This window comes from Berghia stephanieae, chromosome 1 (assembly GCF_034508935.2).
Source record: "Berghia stephanieae isolate SIO BIC M18660-M18661 chromosome 1, UCSD_Bste_1.3, whole genome shotgun sequence".
Classification (NCBI taxonomy): domain Eukaryota; kingdom Metazoa; phylum Mollusca; class Gastropoda; order Nudibranchia; family Aeolidiidae; genus Berghia; species Berghia stephanieae.
This window is the reverse complement of record NC_088360.1, coordinates 85340533-85360068: the sequence shown is the minus strand read 5'-3', so window position 1 is coordinate 85360068 and position 19536 is coordinate 85340533. Positions and strand designations below refer to the sequence as shown.

General features: G+C 34.3%; 3 protein-coding genes across 7 annotated transcripts in view; 1 reads left to right on the top strand and 2 right to left on the bottom strand.

Moving 5' to 3' along the window:
• LOC144959812 (rab3 GTPase-activating protein non-catalytic subunit-like) overlaps window positions 1-4928 on the bottom strand; it is a 31928-nt gene extending 27000 nt beyond the window's left edge. Inside the window, exons 1-5 of the mRNA XM_078892593.1 lie at window positions 4694-4928; window positions 2789-2992; window positions 2059-2143; window positions 1343-1390; window positions 635-710 (exon numbers count right to left, since the gene is read on the bottom strand). Coding sequence (XP_078748719.1) covers window positions 635-710; window positions 1343-1390; window positions 2059-2143; window positions 2789-2992; window positions 4694-4814 — 534 coding nt within the window. The 5' untranslated portion in view covers window positions 4815-4928. The remainder of the gene's footprint in view (window positions 1-634; window positions 711-1342; window positions 1391-2058; window positions 2144-2788; window positions 2993-4693) is intronic.
• A 69-nt stretch (window positions 4929-4997) lies between these two features.
• Window positions 4998-8180, bottom strand: LOC144957381 (uncharacterized). The gene is made up of 2 exons (XM_078888661.1): window positions 5454-8180; window positions 4998-5036 (listed from the first exon to the last, which is right to left on the bottom strand). Exons 1-2 carry the CDS (start codon window positions 8178-8180, stop codon window positions 4998-5000), a joined length of 2766 nt encoding a protein of 921 aa, XP_078744787.1.
• LOC144959792 (uncharacterized) lies at window positions 5000-17857 on the top strand. 5 transcript variants are annotated; one of them, XM_078892544.1, is made up of 4 exons: window positions 5016-5110; window positions 12232-12440; window positions 14152-14193; window positions 14977-17857. In XM_078892544.1, exon 4 carries the CDS (start codon window positions 15566-15568, stop codon window positions 16490-16492), a length of 927 nt encoding a protein of 308 aa, XP_078748670.1. In that variant the 5' UTR covers window positions 5016-5110; window positions 12232-12440; window positions 14152-14193; window positions 14977-15565; the 3' UTR covers window positions 16493-17857. The 5 variants fall into 5 exon arrangements, with proteins under 5 accessions (XP_078748693.1, XP_078748670.1, XP_078748684.1 ...); XM_078892558.1 differs by lacking the exon at window positions 12232-12440; XM_078892551.1 differs by lacking the exon at window positions 14152-14193.
• The last annotated feature ends 1679 nt before the right edge of the window (window positions 17858-19536 follow it).

The window sequence follows — 19536 nt, the reverse complement described above, 5'->3', positions numbered from 1 at the left end:
TTCTTTAAACACCAAAAACAAGAAAAAAAATCAACTTTAAAAGGCCTACAATCAATATTTGGCATTGCCCAATTCTGGCCAAAATGTCTCAAAAACGAAAAATACTTTGCATGGATCATTTCCGTTTCTTGTAGAGATAAATGAAGATGAAGACCTTTCATCTTAATTTATACCTTCAAGATGTTTAGAGACCTTTTCTCCACTCTATCTGGAAATATGGTAATGCCATAAATCGTTTTTGTCATTAGCTGAAAATTGTTTTAAGCCTAAAACTTTCAGAGTTAAGTATTTTAATCTTTCTCTATTTTTTTTTTATTGTTGGTCCTCTTACATTTGTTTTTGTTTAAAGTTCATCAGATATGCTAATTGCCTGTTAATGTAATTAACATTAAAAATTATCTTAAAATGTTTTTGACTTTACTTTTAGACGCTTAAACACTTAAACAGCAAGAAATTTACTCATATAATAATGAGTCACATAAAGTCACATAAGTAAAAATTTTTAACAACAAAAAGATATAGATGATTGCTTGAGATTGAATGCAGAATATAACTTTAAAACATCCTTACATGATCGTTATCAAATGGGATAAATGTGTTTGGACCTTGAAACTGTTTTGGACCTAACACTTACTTCAGAGTACATCCTGACATAACCAGAGGAAAAGCCAACAATGACACAGGTCCAATCTGGCCCTCCTTGAGTACTCCTGAAAAGATCGAAACCAGTTTTATTGAGCCACTGTTCCCAAATCACTAAGTAAAAAATCTTTTTTAAAATGAGCATTTATATATAGGTCCCTGGCCAACAGTAACACTTAACATGTAGGACGGGACATGACGCCTGTTAGGCGATATTACAATTTTTTTTTCCGGAGAGAGACAATGCTGTTAACGGCCAGGCACTCATTTTACACCTGAGTATGGTGAGAGAATGTGAGTTAAGAGCCTTCTCCAAGGACTCAACTATGAGCTGAGTGAAGCTCAAACCCAGGATGTTCCAATCCGAAAGCGAGTGTCATACTACAAGACCACAGAGCCGCAAAAGTAGAGAAAGAGACACTCTCTACATGCATATATTATGAGATGAAAAAAAAAACAAAAAACAAAGAGCACATTTAATAAAAAATCCAATAATTAATTAAAATAATAAGAGCGATCTTTTCAAAAATTAAGTGAAAGCACTTATTTCCTTTCACAAAAAGTAATTGAGCAAAAACTCTCCTAAGATTCTGCCTAATGGAAAACAGAAAATAAAAATGCCTTTAAGATTAAATTCATCTATAAAATAACGACACGGGAAAACATCAATTTGTGTTTAAAAGTCTATCCTTCTACAAACCTTTTCTGGGAAGCCAAAGGCACACACAGAATTGCTGTTATTGTCTCACTGAAATAAAAAATGGAAAAAAAGAGCATTCATCATATTTTCCTGTACACTTTTTATCTAATATTATCTATGATTGATGGGCATATCACTAAAATTTAAATAAACAAACTAAGAAATTAGAAAGCTTTGGCGAATTAAAATCTGGTTTCACGCTATATCAAAATATAAATTATTTCCTAAAAAACATAAATATAATAAAGAAAATAAATAAAGATTGACAAAATAATAAAATAACGACAAAGACTCAATTTCAAGACAATACAATTTGTTGTTAAAAAAAAAAAGAAAAATGAGCATGTAGAGAAACGTGAAATAGACTGTTAGAGACTATCAGTGATGATAATGGCAAAGTGTCAAAAAGGAGGAAAGTGAATTGGTCCAATAATTGCAAATAATAATTTGCAAATTATTACTTACTTTACATGGAATTTGAAAAGTCTGAATAGGGAAAACAAATTAATTGCTATTAAAGAGAATAAAAAGCGAACTCAAAATAGATGACATAATTTGCAAATTGAAATGATTATTTTCATTCTAGTATTGGTAGGCAGATACTTCTTTTGACAAAGGCATAAATGAACATCATGAATTGCCCAGGTGTCAGCATCTTTCTATGCTGTGCAGAAGGCGTAATTTTACAAAATTTATTTTTAGATAAATGAATATACTTTTCATCTACTCCAAGATTCGATTCCCATACAGGAGTTAAGCTTGAGTCAATTTCTTCTCCTTTGTTCTTGGGGTCCCATTTTTCTGAATAAAATTAAATATAAGGTAGACAATATATTGATCATTGATATAGGTATATTATAAACATTTCTTGCAGAAGACCATTTGTTTATTATGATTTACATGGTGTTCATCTTTCTCAATTTAATTTTCTTTTTTTTTTTAAATTGTTAATTACTTAATGTACCATTATCTTAACTAATTGTTATAAAAATGTAATTTTTCTGGGTTGTGTAATTTGATCTGGTGGTGGTTGTAGTAGTGATGATAGGAATTATGACATTCGGGGTGTTATTGATGGTTGGGATGATGATGTGGTGGTTGTCGTAGTTTTGGTGTTGGGGATCATGATGTGGTGAAGGTGATGGTGGTGGTAGCGATGATGATGTGGTAGTTGTAGAAGTATTGATGATGGGAAGTGATGATGATGATGATGATGTCACAGTAGTTTTAACACAGTAATTCACGATTGCATAAACTTTTAGAATCTTAGAAGTGGTAATATAATGGTCGATTTTTTATTTCTGGGGCAAAAAGTAAATTTCCGTATTTTCCGGGACAGTCGTTATTTTTATTTCAAATTTCCAGGACAAATCCAGAAATTCTGAGACAGCAGGCATGCCTGACCAGACCAAACACAAAACTTATAATGTATTAAATAAAACCTACGAGTAAGTACACAAATTTTTTGGCCATGTGCTATGACAAGAACATCATTTGCTGGTGAAAGAGAAACTAGGCAAGATTGGAGCCATTTGCGGGAGTTTTCTGAATTTGCTGTAGTCTCTGTTCCCTCTGATTCTTCTTCAGTTGTTGTTTCCTGCTCCTCAAAACCCCAGTCTTTATCCCATCCATCAGTATCATCTGTAATGTCTGATGATAATAATTAAAAATGTTAGAAAATACTGAAAAAACAAAATATAAAATATACAACAACTACAAAACCAAAATAAAAAATGAGCTTTTATATAGCGCAATATCCACTAAACATGCTCAAAGCGCTTTACAAGGGGTCCCTGGCCAACAGCAATACTTAACATGTAGGACGTGACATAATGCCTGTTAGACGATATTACAAATTTGCTCGGACAGAGACAATGCTGTAAATGGCAGGTACTCATTTTACACCTGAGTACAGTGAGAGAATGTGAGTAAAGAGTCTTTTCCAAGGACTCAATTATGCGCCGAGTGAGGCTCGAACCCAGGACCTTCCGATCCGAAAGCGAGTGTCATTCCACAAGACCACATAGCCGCACTTAAACAATACAGTCAAGTCTCTCTAAACCTAAACTCCAGGATTCAGATGTCTTCATTAGAGGATGTATGGCTATAATCTGAACATCACACTGAACAACACTGTCTGTCTATGCTAGTTCAATGCAATCAATAAACAATTGAAGTTTAATTAAATTTGAAATGTTTTGTACTGATGATGATAACATTGTTAAGTGCGGCAACAACAAAAAAAAGGGTGCCTAGCAGACAACTTGTACTAGAATGAAAGGTTAATAAATATCCTGCTGGTGCATTGTGGACCGAAATAATAATTGTGAATCAGTTGACTTGAAATGTGATATAAATGTGTTCATACTCTTGAGCAAATTTGTCTAAATAACCATTCCTCCATTTTTTTCTGCTTCTGAACCACCATACATAGGCGATCACCATGGTATAACTTTTGAAATTCATCCAAATCCAGGCCCACAATTATCTAAAGACAAAGGCTGCAGCTATTCGGACTAGAGTCTGAATAGTCTCCCATGGCTATTCGGGCTCAAATTGCAATGCACACATTCACACATGTACAATCAACAGATTATTCAAACTCAGTCTGAATGTCTCCCGTGGCAGAATAGTTTGCTTTAAAAATATTTTGATTATTGATAATTACATAAAATTAATGCTAATCAAAATTACCATTTTAGTCGGCTAACTATCAACAGGTAGTATATATTTGATGAGAAAGATCAATTGGAAGGACCAGATAGAAATTAAAATGAAAAGAGTTAAAACTTTTCAAAAGTAACAAAAGTCAGTCAAAGTAACTTTGGTCCTGTGGTAGTGGAAGACGTCTAGATATAAAATATAAATGAAAGGATAAATGAAGAAAAGCTTTTCTTCTGACATAACACGATGTCCAAATAAAATCAGGACAAAGAAAAAACATTGTGATAGTGTGAGATGGGCAACAATCCTTCTACAATCCAAAGTAGGAGTATGAGCTGAGTCAGTGTGATATGGGCTAAACATAATTTCTTCTAACTTCTGAACTTTTTTTCTTATATCTAATTTATTTCTTTATTTATCAGTTCTAGTTCTATCAGTTCCATTCCACCCTCTGCCTCCTCTGCCTAATTGCTGCACTTGCACACATTGTGTACGTACTACCTTCTTTATGCGCACGCACGTTGGAGTCTGAATAGCCACAGGAGACTATTCAGACTCGAGTCCGAATTTCTACTACTACTTCGTTATCTAAATCCAAGCCAAGGCCAATGAATGTTTACTTTGACTTTGTTTTTGTTGGGGTTTTTTAGTTGTGTTTTTAGTTTAGACAGAAAGAGGAAGACTAACCAGCACCAGTGGTGACTTGACCATCTCGAACAGGAGTGTTCTGCTTAGACGATGGAAAGAAATATCTTTTGACGGATACAATATCACTGAATCGTGACATTGCAGAAAGTTGGCACGACATATTCAATTAAATAAGCAGGTATACGAGTCAAAATGATAAGTTCACAGACGTGTAACATAAGCTGAAAAACCAAAACAAATGCCAGCCATATTGAAATTACTAAAAACTGTGATTGGATTACAGACCATTTTACTCTATAAAACTGGTCGAGAAAATAGTACGAAAAACGAAATGTTTACATAATCAGCTGATGACTGATGAGACCATGCAAAGTATCTCCCTCTAATGCAAGGAGTCAAGAATTAGTTTAAACTGTTATTATATCCTATAGATAATAACATACACTGCACAGGCTTGTATGTAAATAGACACTTTATCATGAGAACTTATACGCGTCTTAAGTGCTAATAATAGGCTATAAAAGCCCATGTTCTTGTATGATATGATATGATATGATATGATATAAGTCCAGATTTATGTAGGCTTTTAGAGCCTTTTATCTGCTCTTGTGCATTCGTGAACGTATATAATTCAAGTCTCTCAAAACTGGGCATGCCACATGGTGGAAGGAGGTGTCTGAATTTAACTTTACAAACAGTATTTTTCTGTTTCAAAATGAGCATCAAGACGGCACTTGAATGCCTGCAATGAAGGGGCGTCGACAACTGTTGCAGGCAGGCGGTTCCATTTGTTGACTACCCTAACTGAGAAAAAGTTCTGCCTAAGGTTTAGAGAACACCTTTCTTTGGAGAGTTTGAATTTGTGTCCTCTGGTGGTGCTGGTGGAATCAAGATTTAGAGGGCTCGTGCTAACATAGTATAAATTATGTGTGTATTTGTACGCTTCAATTAGGTCTCCTCTGTCTCTCCTATACTGCATGCTAGGTATTCTTATCTTTTTCAGTCTTTCTGTGTATTCTAGATCTTTGAATCCCGGAATGACCCGAGTTGCGCGTCTTAGAACACTTTCTATGAGGTCTTTGTTTTTCTGTAGTCGTGGTGCCCATGCTACATTGCCAAATTCCAAGTGGGGACGTACAAGTGCAGTGAACAATTGTCTCATGTTATCTCTATCAAGATATGTGAACGACCTCCTAATGAGGCCAACGATTCTGTTTGCTTTATTTACTTGGGTTTCTATGTGCTTAGAGAACTTCAGTTCCTGATCTACTAACACACCTAAATCTTTTTCCTCTTCAGTAGGCTGAAGTATGACAGTCTCGCTAGAGTCATGATTTCTCATTGTGTACTGATGGTGCGGGTTTCTATATCCCAAGTGCAAGACATGGCACTTGTCTGCATTAAACCTAAGCTGCCATTTATCAGCCCACTGTACCAAGCTGTCAAGATCACTTTGGAGCTGAGTTATGAACTCTTCCTTGTCTACTCTAGAGAACACCTTAGTGTCATCTGCATACATTTGGCACAGAGAGTCCACAACGTCTGGAAGATCGTTAATAAATATTACAAACAAAACTGGGCCAAGGCAGCTTCCCTGCGGAACACCACTCGATACTGGTGCCCAGTCCGAAAAACTGCCGTTCACCCTAACACGCTGTCTTCTCCCAATCAGGAAATCTGAGATCCAAGCTAGCAAACATGAACTGATGCCATATGATCCAAGTTTCTTAATAAGGCGTTGATGTGGAACACTGTCAAATGCTTTGGCGAAATCAAGGTACACTGCATCGACAGGTATGCCACTGTCCAAATACCTAGTCCAAGAGTCGAGAGCAGCTAATAAATTAGTGGTACATGAGCGTTTTGATATAAAACCGTGTTGATACTCAGACAGCAACTTTTGTTCCATTAAGTATTTGACTACTTTGTCCCTAATCACGGATTCCATTATTTTGCAAATCACACACGTTAATGATACCGGACGATAGTTACTTGCTTTGCTCTTCTCACCCTTTTTAAAAAGTGGAGTTACATTTGCATCTTTCCAGATGCTGGGCAGCTTCCCTTCCCTAAGTGACTTGTTGAACAACTCTGCTAAGGGTTCTGCTAGCTGTTCTGCCAGTTCTTTTAGTACACATGGGTGTATCCCATCAGGGCCAGAGGATTTCGAGGAGCCTAAATTTTTAAGCTTATTCCACACATCTTTACAAGTGAATATAATGTCACTAAGAGAAGAGTCAACTTCAGATTTTTCACAATCAGGAATATCCCCCACTCTCTCGTTTGTGAATACACTACAGAAAAATGTATTGAGGAGGTTTGCCTTATCTTTGTCAGCTGACACAAGTTTACCGTCATTGTCCTTGAGGTCGGCTAGGCCTTCTTGCACTTTCATCTTACTCTTAGCATAGGAGAAGAATGCCTTTGGATTATTTTTCGCATCTTGCGCTATAGACTTTTCATAGTCTAGAACTGCTTTCCGGCACGCCGCTTTTGCTTGGTTCCTGGCTCTTGTGTAGGCTAGCCAGTCTCTCTGGTCTAGTGTTCCCAAGTATTTCTTGTATGTCTGTTTCTTATTACGTAACTTAGACATAGCCATCTCACTCCACCAGACAGGTGTCTTGCGTTTGCCTGCAGGCCCTGATCCACTTTTAGGAATACATTCCTCAGTTGCAGTTTCTACAGTCTTTTTGATGCAGTTCCATGTATCATTTGCATCCTTATCCTGAATTTTGGCAAGTAAATTGCTGTCATTCACACACTTTCTCAGTTGATCAAAGTCGGCTTTTTTGTAGTTATACCGTCTTTCTTTCTTTACTTCAATTTTTGTGCTACACACAAAGTTAAAAGCTAAAACATGATGATGACTTTTGCCAAGGGGAGCGTTATGAGTCAAATTTTTCACCATGCTCTCTTCAGATGATAAAACTAGGTCTATGAGTGTTGGTTTCTGATCCCCTCGAAAATGCGTTGGCGACTTAACATGTTGATAGAGGAAAGAGTCTCTATAGAACTCTAAGAATTCTAATGCTTTGTTGCCTGAGGCTGTCTCATTTACCCAATCAACATCTGGTTGATTGAAGTCACCGGTGATTAATACATATGCCCTATCCTTGGTAAGGTCCAGCATAGTCTGGTACAACTTATTCGTGTTCTCTGGGGAACTAGTTGGAGACCTATACGCACATCCAGCTAGTAATTTTTCACCATCCCTCACTTTCACTTCGATCCAAACACTCTCATTAGCTAACTTTTGGTCAGGTGTCAGGGTGATTTCTTGTGCACCTATCTCCTCTTTCACATAAATGATGATACCCCTGTGGCCGTTAATTTGGTTGTCAAAACAATTAGAAAATGAACAATAACCATCCATATCAACTTCAGCTTTCTGTACAGCCCACTTAAAATGTTTTGGTAAAACTTCTGATACAAAGAAAATATCTGGCTGCTCATGTAAAAGAAAATGAGACAACTCTAAACGCTTGTTTAACAAAGTATCTACATTTGTACACATGCATTTTAGCATTGATTTTGGACGTCCTATTCCATCCTGTCCTTGCCCAGGTTGAGGATAACCGCTGTTGGTGTATCCCTGAAGGCGTTTACTATTCTCATATGTCTTATGACCCATCTGGCCTTCTCCCCGTTTCTGTCTGATTCGGCTTGCTTCTGTTGTTTTAGCTTGACAAGAGCTCGCGATTCTTCTCTTTCTAAAGGGGTACGATCACGTCCAATACTAATTTGTTTAAACTCAGGCTTTGATCCAAGGTTCCTCGCTGCTTTTAGGATTTGTGATACTTGATCACTGTTAATTAATATGATCTTCATAGGTCTATTATCGTCATTCTTTTTCCCTAATCTGACAATCTTCCTGTACTCAACTCCTGCCTCAATCTCTAGACCCTGTCTACAAAGCTTCTGAAAATATTTGGCATCCGCCTCCTTGCGAGCTTCAGGATCATCACATTTGTAACGTTTATGCACCGAACATTTTTTGCAAAGTCAAAGTCAAAGAGACAAAGTTATATAAAAATATAACCGACATTTATTTTTATTAATTTTAAAGTTTTCGGTGCATCTGGCTAGCTTATTCAAATTCTTAAATACCTTACACCCCTTACACATCCTATCAACATTCGTTTGACAAGTGTCAAGTGTATATATACACTCCAAGCTGGTTTATTGGGACACCACATCCTATCAACATTCGTTTGACAAGTGTCAAGTGTAGAATATTTACACTCCAAGCTGGTTTATTGGGACACCTCGATCCCGACAAACCGTCCCAAAAATTAAGCGACGGACAATTGGGCAATTTTTCAGATTTATCATCGTCCCCTTAGTAATCAGGGAGACTTGTTTGACATATAATTTGGGTTACTTGTGGTTTAATCTACACGAAATAACAATCAAACCCAATTCACAAACAAAATCTATCCTCTCTGCCGGTTTTTCTCTTGACAACCCATTTTCTCTTGTTTGTTCAACTATCGTTTTCACACCCTCTCGCATAGAGTCCCACAATTTCGTGCACATCAATCAACAACAATCACAAGCTCCCCTGATCGAAAGATCACATTGTCTAAGTCTAGTACAAATCATCCATTTCGTCATCCGGTAAGCAATCGTAGTCTTCGAACCAAACCAGTGGCATGTGCGTCCTTCTCCCCACCCGTCTAAATCAGCCAACTTCTCCAATTTCATCTTCTGGCTCTACTTACATGGATTCACTTCTTCATCTACTCCAAGTTGCCCGAGACCAGTGCTCTCTACTCTTTCCTCAACACCATCTTCCTCCAATCTCTGAATTTCACCTTCTCTTTCCTTACCACCACCTTCCCCCAATCTCTGAATGTCAAACGCCCATTGTGGCCTGGTGATGTTATCCACATTGTCTTCGCTTTCTGCTTCAACGACACTCTGTATATCCAACTTGTGTCATGGTATACCATCAACATCAACATTGTTAATCAAATTCACTGCAGTCACAGTACCCTTTTCCCACTTTGACGTGCATCTGGCATGAGACAGTTTCACCCAAACTCTCTCACCAACCTTCCACCTACCCTTTCATTGTCATTACCAGGAGTTTCATTCCCAGTGGTCTGGTGATCTCTCCACTTCTACTTATAGATCGCCCAAAACCTTATGTTTGTACAAAAGAATCAAGATTAAGGATTTTACAATGGAAGATTATGCACAATATTTACCCTACCAATATATTGCTTCATAAAATGAAAGTTGCAAGTTCAAATAAATGTCAATATTGTGATGAAATAGACTATTCGGAGCATTTCTTTTTTTATTGTAAAGCAGTAAAATTTGTATGGAGGGAGATAGAAAGCATAATTAACAGTAAGATAGGGAAACAAATACATATAGATTTGCAAAAAGTAATGGTGGGATTGATTGATTATCCCGGAATCAATGAATCGGATCGTATGTGGATAAATCATTTGATTCTCGTTGGAAAAATGGTTATCTCTAAAATCAAATATGGCCCAAAAAAATATCCATTAGCGATATTAAGAACCGATATGAGGATCAGAAAATTGATATAAAATAAAATAAAATAAAATATTATTGTTATTATTACTGTTTTTGTAGTTGTTATTATCGTAGTTGTGGTTATGATGGTTGTTATTATTATTAGATATTATGGTTCCTGTTTTTGCTAATGTGGCTGTTATAATAATTTTTAGTAGTTTTATCACTAAGTTTATATGCTCTATCATTATTATTATTTCTATTGTTGTTGTTGTTGTTGTTATTATTATTATTGTTGTTGGTGTTTTTATTATTGTTGTTGTTGGTGTTGTTGTTGTTAGTGTTATTGTTATTATTGTTGCTATTATTGTTATTATTATTACTATAATTAATTACTTGGACCTGTGTTTCTGAAGATGGGTATATTGATTATACAATTTGTATACCCATAGTTATGAAAAAACTATCAGTTACATTAAAGCAATAAACCAATCTTATCTTATTTAAAAAAAAAAAACAAAAAAAAAAACACAAAAATTTTTTTAAAATTACAAACCTGTGATGAAGATGGAGACGTTATATCCGATATTACAATGTCGTTCAATTTGTTGGCATCCGCTTTTATAATATCTAATAATTAGAAAAGAAAAAAAAATAAAGACATCACAAATACATGTGAATGCACAACAAGATACACTTATCTATATGCACAATCGACAGGCGGAATCAACGACCTTTGATTTATTTATTTATTTTTTTTTTTTTTAATTGTTATTATTATTATTATTATTATTATTATTATTATTATTATTATTATTATTATTATTATTATTATTATTATTATTATTATTATTATTATTATTATTATTATTATTATTATTATTATTATTATTATTATTATTATTATTATTATTATTATTATTATTATTATTATCATTATTATTATTATTATCATTATTATTATTATTATTAATTATTTTTATTATTATTATTATTAATATCATCATCATGACTATTTTAGAACCAACACGTCCATAATCCCCGCTATCACAATATTTTCAGCCCGTGCCACGATCGCATTTCCTATTTATATATGACTTATTTATTTTAGGAAGTGTACAGGGCTCGCATCGAACTCAACTTGACCTTGAAAATAGGTCCCGAGTTTGCTCACCAATTGGCAATCCTATATATATATTTTTAGCCTCTGTCGCCCGCCTTTAAGTGTACACTCCATACACGTACGGTTACTAAATATACACCATGTAAAAATGTGTGTATGCACATAGGTGCATGTATGTGATATGTATGGATGTATATGTATATTTATGTATATATGTGCATCTTCGGGCCACGTTCCAAGTGCCCCATATGTCAAAATGCATTGCATTTGACTGTACGATTAATATCATAATTCAGAGGCGGCGATGCTTTTCTTGTCTCACTTTCTTACTTTTGCTCCTTCTTTGAGTGTACTAGGGTCATATATCTTTTGCATTATTATTCTTTTTTATATTTACCCAATATGCGATTGTGGCATTGTGAAACATTTGTGGTGATGGGTCTTATATATTTTTATTATCATTATTATTATTATAATTATTATTATTATTATTATTATTATTATTATTATTATTATTATTATTATTATTATTATTATTATTATTATTATTATTATTATTATTATTATTATTATTATCATTATTATTAATATTATTATTATTATTATAATTATTATTATTATTATTATTATTATTATTATTATTATTATTATTATTATTATTATTATTATTATTATTATTATTATTATTATATTATTAAAATCGTTATCATCTTCATCATTATTATTAGTGCTATTATTATTATTATTATTATTATTATTATTATTATTATTATTATTATTATTATTATTATTATTTCTTTTATTATTACTATTATTACTATTATTACTACTACTATTATTATTATTATTATTATTATTATTATTATTATTATTATTATTATTATTATTATTATTATTATTATTATTATATTATTATTATCTTTATTATGATCGATATCAAATAATTTTTTTTTCTTTTTTTTCTAAGGTCAATATACCTATACCTGTTTATTGTCGTATTTAAAAGACGGAGATAATTCTAAATTGGCAAAGCAACGACAAACTTTGGGTGTCTCCCATTCCTGAGGTTAAAAAAAAAAAGAAAAAAAAAAGATCGCCCAAAACAGCACAGTCTCCCCATCTATGCCATGCCTGGATGTAGAATTATACCAATAAATGAATAAAAAGCCTCCACAGGTAAAATGTTTGCCCTTTCTGCCAACATCTTAATTGTTTGACGATGTCTTTCTACAATCCCATTACCACTTGGTCGGTAGGCAGCCCTGAATGCCCGACATAGCTTCTGCAGCTGTGTGGTCTTGTGGTATGACACTTGCCTTCAGATCAGAAGGCCCATGGATCGGGTCCCATTCTGAATGGCACAAAGTTGAGTCCTTGGATAAGATTCTTAATTAAACATTCTCTCACTGAACTCAGGTGTAAAATGAGAACCTGGCTATTAACAGCGTTCTCTCTGTTCAAAAAAAATTGTGATTTTACGTGTTGTTGTTGGCTAGTAACCTCTTATAAAGTGCTTTGAGCACATTATGTAGATATTGCGCTACATAAAGGTTCATGTTTTTTTGTTTTGTTTTGTTTTTTCTCTCTAAAATAGATTATGTGAAACCCAATTCATACCTGTCATTTAAGACCCAACCTCAGAACTAGAAAAGGAAGACAAACAGACATAATCTTGATAGATTTTTCAAAATCTGTTTGTAAGCTACTCCATTGGTGATTACACAAAGCGGCCGACATTGGTCAAAAGCACAGAAATGGATCAAATCATTTTTGAGTGGGTGAATTCAAGAGGTTTTATTGCTGGGGAAAAAGTCAGTCATGTATCACGTCATATTTGAGTACCCCAGGGAGCAGTTTTAGGACCCATCCTTTTTCTATTTATATCAATTAATTACCCGACAGACTACAATCAATGAATATATTCTTATTTGGTGACTACATGCATTTATACAAGCATTTCAATATCTAAACCTAAATAGACAGTAATTCCTTCAATAATGACTTACTCCATCTGTAAAAATGAGAGGAAAACAGTAAATTGAGTTTAATATATCAAAATGTCATGTCGTATAAATAACAAACAAAAGGAAACCATTAACAACTATCAAGGGTATGATATAACGGACCCTTTAAAAATTTAAAATACCAAAATACCTAAGAATTGAAATATTAAATAATCTAAAATGGAATTCAAACATTAACCAGATACAGTGCAGTTGGCAAGAAATCCGTTCCCCCATTCATTTTTGGGTATGTCTGGGTGTATGACACTCTTTTTTTTTTTCTTGTAGTTTTAATTTGTGTGAAATCGCAGTTGTGAACCCCTGAAAATCCCTGTCTCAAGTGAATTAACCATGATGCCTTCAATCAAAATCTATAATGCCAATATGCAGCAGCAGAGAAATATTGCATCATTTAAAAGAATAATTTATTTATTTACATGAGATTAGAGAGGCAGTGTATGTTCTGTTTTCATTCTGTTCACAAAAATGGATATTAACCACAAGCCAACAAAGAAGAAGAAGAAGATGATGAGGTAATAAAGTTCTAGCACAATAAAAAAATTGGGACAATCTATATTATTTTCCCAAGTATCTATATTGACCATGCTGCAAATTGAGTTCAAAGTGAACCCATGGGTGCCAGTTTGGGTGGCAGGTTATTAGTCGGTACCCACTATAATATATTGTTGTAAAGCAATAGAAAAACAATCTAAGGTTGTGTTTCTGATGTGTTTTATTCTGATTTGTATTCCACTGACTGATCTTCAAACATATGTAGGTTACTGACTTTCAAAAAAGAAGATGTAGAGCTTTGCCTGATTTAATTTTATTTTTTTGGTTAAGTGCACATGTAACATTATTTTTCTTCTTATTTCCATCTGTAGAAAGCAGCATGGATTTAAATTAGAGGAGCAAGATCTGACAAAGTAAATCTGTGTTTGTATAAGTGTGTTTTTGTATGGGTTGTGAGTCGGAGGGTAAAACACAAAGTTTCCTTGTTTTATGAGTTAAAATCCGAAAAATTATAACTTAGTTTAGTTAATAAAAGATTTTTCTATTAAGTAGAAACATTTAGGGGAATTGTGGTCAGAAAAGGAATTTATTCTTTGTCATCAAAGAAAAAGTTACTCCATGTATTCATTGGAACATCCGAATAATGAGATCGGATCTTTGATTCCGTTGGTGCAATATAATATCTACATTACACAGTTTCAAAATACACATCACAGACTGTAATATTAAAAGCTAACACAGTGCGACCCGGACATACAAAACTTAGATCCTATTTACATTTGGATCCAACAAAAACACAAATACAATGTAAACTTGAAAAGGTCCAAATGATTAGAAATATTACTTAATTAACATTACTGATATACTTGAACATAAGAAAAGCTCGGGTTCAGTGAAATCAAACCTTCAGACTCAGTGACTTCATTGACCTTGGTTGCACTTCACATACTATTTTAAGTTAAATAGTTATTCAAAAGAAGTAAAAGAAAAGATGCTAACAAAAATATGAATACAGATAAGCATGCCTTTAAAAAAACATACATAGACAAGCAGATTAATTTCGTGAAAATATGGTATCGGTTAATTGAATAATTTGTAAATTGAGATTTTAAAAATTAAAGAAGAGCACAAACACACAATTGAAAATGTGATTTTAATTTGAATTAACTTTTTTTAAAATATTTTTTTCCTCCCAGTTGTGGTGGCCATGTACTTATCTTGATCTGGCTCAAGAAACGTGTTGTTTTTGCAAGCTCCAAAGAGGATCCATACACATTGTTCAGACCAAGGTTGGCTCATAGAAGTCTGAATCTATTGAAAAGCTGAGGGCAGGTGGTGTGTTCTTTACTGATCATGCAACGGGCATCTTGATCAACATCTTGATTTGCACTTGTGTGATAAAACCAAAACTACATGAAATGGTATTTTACAACCCTCTAGGGAGATGTTGCTTCGTGACTGAATATTTTGCTTAATTGTTATTGAGCATGTCGGCAATTTATAATCTTCTGGTGAACTAAACAATCTGAAAATAATTATTGGAATACATAATTTAAATAACATATTGTCATGGTATGGTATAGAATCAAAACTGGCCTAGTCATGGTTATGCGGTGTAAAAACTCTTATAAATCATTATAACGTAGTAAAGGGAAAAAAATGGGACACCTGTCGGTGAAGTGGAAATGCGCTTTTCTAGACTGATGAAATTTCTCATTCTCATTTACAGTGCCATAAACAAAATGGTAAATTTGTGTCCAAGGACAGCTGTAGAGTGATAAAAGAATGATACGCTTGACAGACTTGGAAGATGGAAGGCATTTGGAGGGAGACTCTGAAAATCTCCCCGTTCCTCCTGAAAACTTTGACATGGCAAAATTTTATAGAGGACGCCTGTTTTTTAGAGAGCATATTTTTAGTTGCAGTATAGGAATGTTTTTCTCCCTTGTCATTGGTTTATGCTTCCCTAACCTTCTGAAGACTCTTGTTTTTACTGAAAATTCAAGTACACCAAAGAAAGCGTTTAAAAGATACATCCACACCTTTCGTCATGTCGCATTGTGGCACTATGGAGATGTTTGGCAAAAAGGATCTGAAGCCAATAAATCCATCCTCGTTGTCAGAAATATGCATAGACAAGTTTCCCAAAAGATGAATCAATGTGAAATGGACCAGTACAGTCATTTATTTCTAAGTCAGTATGATATGGGAGTTGTACAAAGCGGTTTTATGGGTTTTATAGTTATGTATTCATATCAAATTGGAATCAAATGCTCAGTTTTGGATGTGGATGATTATGTGTATTTTTGGTATGGCATTGGTCATATTCTTGGAATAGAAAAGAAATATAACATATGTGCTAATGGTACACCCCAAGCATACTCGTTTTGTAAAGATATAGAGGACATTCTCTTTGAGAACTTGAAAAAACCTCCTCCAGAATTTGAAACAATGACCATGGCTGTAATCAACGCCTTCAGGGCATCTCCGAGTTTTACTCTACTCACTTTACCAGTAATAAAAAGCTTATCGTTTGAGGCAATGTCTAGAACCCATGCGTCATTGACATTTGCTGACAATGTGCGTTTTTATATATGGAAAGTTATTTTTTATTTTAATAGACATTTAAATTTTTTTAGGAATATTCTTCGTTGGGGTATAGAGAAAGCATTTAATTTAGCTTTTACACCTATTGATGAGAATCATAGATGACATAATATTATTTTCTTTTTATAGAGATGACTCTTACTTTGGCTGTCTAATTGCAGTCCATATTCTTGTAATTTGGGCGGTCTAATGGAATACTCTTGTACTTTTGGCTGTCAAATAGTATTCTAATGGCAGTACAAGTACATGGAATTGCTTTATCCCTTAAGTTACAATATACTGCAGCAACACATCCTACTATGATTCAATGCCATTCATTTATTGTAGTCTGCGTAACATAATTACAGGATTTATAATTGAGCACAAATTATGGGCTTGTTTATTGTTGTTTTAGTGGATTATATTTTCTTCTTTTATCTTGAGATTGTTAAAAATATTATACTGGTCACCACAAGAGTACAAATCGCCAAAATGTTGGTGCCTTTTAACTGTTATGCCTGTTTTATGGCTGCAGATGGGAAAAATATCGATAAAGCTTTATACATCATTACTAAATATCTCACCCTTCCAACTAGTCAATCAATCCCCTAAAACTGGGTGGGGTTCATGACCTCCCCTAGTGGGCAGGGAGGTGCATACTGTGTCTTCTATCCCCTTATATCTGTTCCAATATGCTTTCTGTCTTTGTCTTGGAATGAGATTACTTGGTTTTGTCCTGGCCCTGGCCGGAGTCCCGACTGGGAGGGAAACAGTCAAATGCATAGTTATTGTTTTGAGAGATGATATTTTTTTCCTTGTAAATCATCTCTCTGTTATGTATTATTATATTTGTTATTTTGAATTTATAATGTAAGCATTTGAGTGTGTTCCTCTTAGTGGGGGCCGAGCTTGTGTCCAGATGAGACTTATTGGTGATCTCAAACTAAGTACTCCTGACCTCCCATAGTGGGCAGGGAGGTGCATGCTCTGTCTTCTATCCCCCCATACCCGTTTCCCAATTGTTTCCTGTCATTGTCTTGGTATGAGATTACTTAGTTTTGTCCTGATCCTTGCCGGAGCTCCTTGGCTGGGAGGGAAACAGTCGAATGTATAGTTATAGTTTTGGGAGATGATATTTTTTTTCCTTGTAAATCATCTCTCTGTTATGCATTGTATTATGTTTAGTTAACATATATTATATTATATAATTGGTAAACATTTGAGTGTATTCCTCTTAGTTGGGACCTGTACTCGTGTCTGGATGAGACTTTTAGGTGATCTCAAACTAAGTACATTGGTGGTATGCTCTTGGAATCTACATCTGATCCCTATTTGTTCCCAGTTCCCCTATGTCTTACTTTTTCTTGGGTGCTTTAATTGTAATTCTATAACTCTTTACTATCCCATTTTCTTCCTTTTTACTGGCGCTGATATAACCTAAATGTGTTGCAAGCGCCGTAAAACCCTTAAAAACAAAAACAACAATCAAACTAAGTACATTGATGGTGTGCTCTTGGAATCTACATCTGATCCCTATTTGTTCCCAGTTCCCCTTTGTCTTACTTTATCTTGGATGCTTTAATTGTAATTCTAGAACTTTTTACTATCCCATTTTCTTCTTTTTTACTGGCACTGATATAACCTAAATGTGTTGCAAGCGTGGTAAAACCCTTAAAAACAAACAAACAATCCCCTAAAATGTGTAAAGAGATGTTACTAAAGGGTCATCATTGGCTTGATCATAATTTATTGGTACATATTTTCTAAAGGCCAGGAGGAGATGTGGGATTACATGAATTCTTATATTCAAATCAAGTCTTTTTGACAAAAATTTGATCGAGGAATAAATAACATAAATATGTTTTATGAGAGGTTTTGATGTTTTGTTTTGTTTTGAGATTGTTAAAAATATTTCATTGATCTCCACAATGGTACAAATTGCCAGAATGTTGATGCCCTTTTACCTGTTATGCCCATTTTATGACTGCGGATGGGAAAAATATCGTCAAAGCTTTATACATCATTACTAAATATCTCACCCTTCCAACTAGTCAATCAATCCCCTAAAATGTGTACAGAGATGTTGCAAGAGGGGCATCATTGGCTTGATCATTATTTATTGGTACATATTTTCTAAAGGCCAGGAGGAGACGTGGAATGACATGAATTTTTATATTGAAATCATGTCTTATTGACTCAAATTTGATGGAGGAATAAATAACATAAATCCCCTAAAATGTGTAAATAGTTGTTACAAAATGGTCATTATTGGCTTGAGCATTATTTATTGGTACCTATTTTCAGGAGGAGACGTGGTATTACATGAATTCTTATATTCAAATCATGTCTTTTTCACAAAAAATTGATCGAGTAATCAATAACATTGATCCGTTTTATGAGAGGTTTTAGCTAAAGAAAATTGATAAATTTTAATGAATGTAATTTTTTTAAGAGGTTGTTTTAATGAAGCCAAGAAACGTGTATGAAGGACTTCTATAAAGAATACAAAGGTCAGACTCAATGTGCAATATGAATTTATAAGGCTTTTAATTTTTACGCATATTGCCAATGTGCCTGTTCTGCATGTATGTCTGTTTTGCTTGCTTACATAGGTAGAAACTGCTTTACAACCATAAGACCACAATAATTTGTTTATCAGGCTTGTAAGTACTTGGTTTTTTTTTATGCCAGGTACTCTTACTCGTCTGAACGAACCAAAAACAAAACAGTGTTGTAGTGGTCAATATTTTGCTTTGGTTTGAGAGTATTTCAATGCCATCAACAAGATGATATTTTTAATTCAGAAAAGTGAGTGGAGCAGGCACTTATGTTGGTAACAACAAGATATGAAGTGAATAGAAAAGTGCCAGAAGACAATAGAGAATGAAAATTTTTCGCGGCGGTGGTGGGGTTTGAACCTGCGACCTTATTGGTACGACAACTCCGCCTGGCAGGTGAGAGCGTGGCTCTACCGTGTGAGCTATCGACGAACACAAAAATATTCGTTTCAAACTCAAAGTCATTACTAGATCCCTCTCTCACCCACTTCTTGAGACCGCCGATTCGTTCGTACACCACCATCGCGAATAATTTTGACCAGCAGTTAAGCTTAATAGCCAATATTCTCAACACAAACATATAACATAGAAACGATTGAGACATTGAGTATG

Bases quoted from the DNA above. Each gene is read 5' to 3' on its own strand.
- LOC144959792 (XM_078892567.1), top strand. From the start codon at position 15,566: ATGATACGCTTGACAGACTTGGAAGATGGAAGGCATTTGGAGGGAGAC.
- LOC144957381 (XM_078888661.1), bottom strand. From the start codon at position 8,180: ATGCTAAAATGCATGTGTACAAATGTAGATACTTTGTTAAACAAGCGT. The intron at 5,037-5,453 runs GTAGTCAACAAA...TCCTTGCATTAG, and splicing joins AGAACTTTTTCTCAGTTAGG to AGGGAGATACTTTGCATGGT.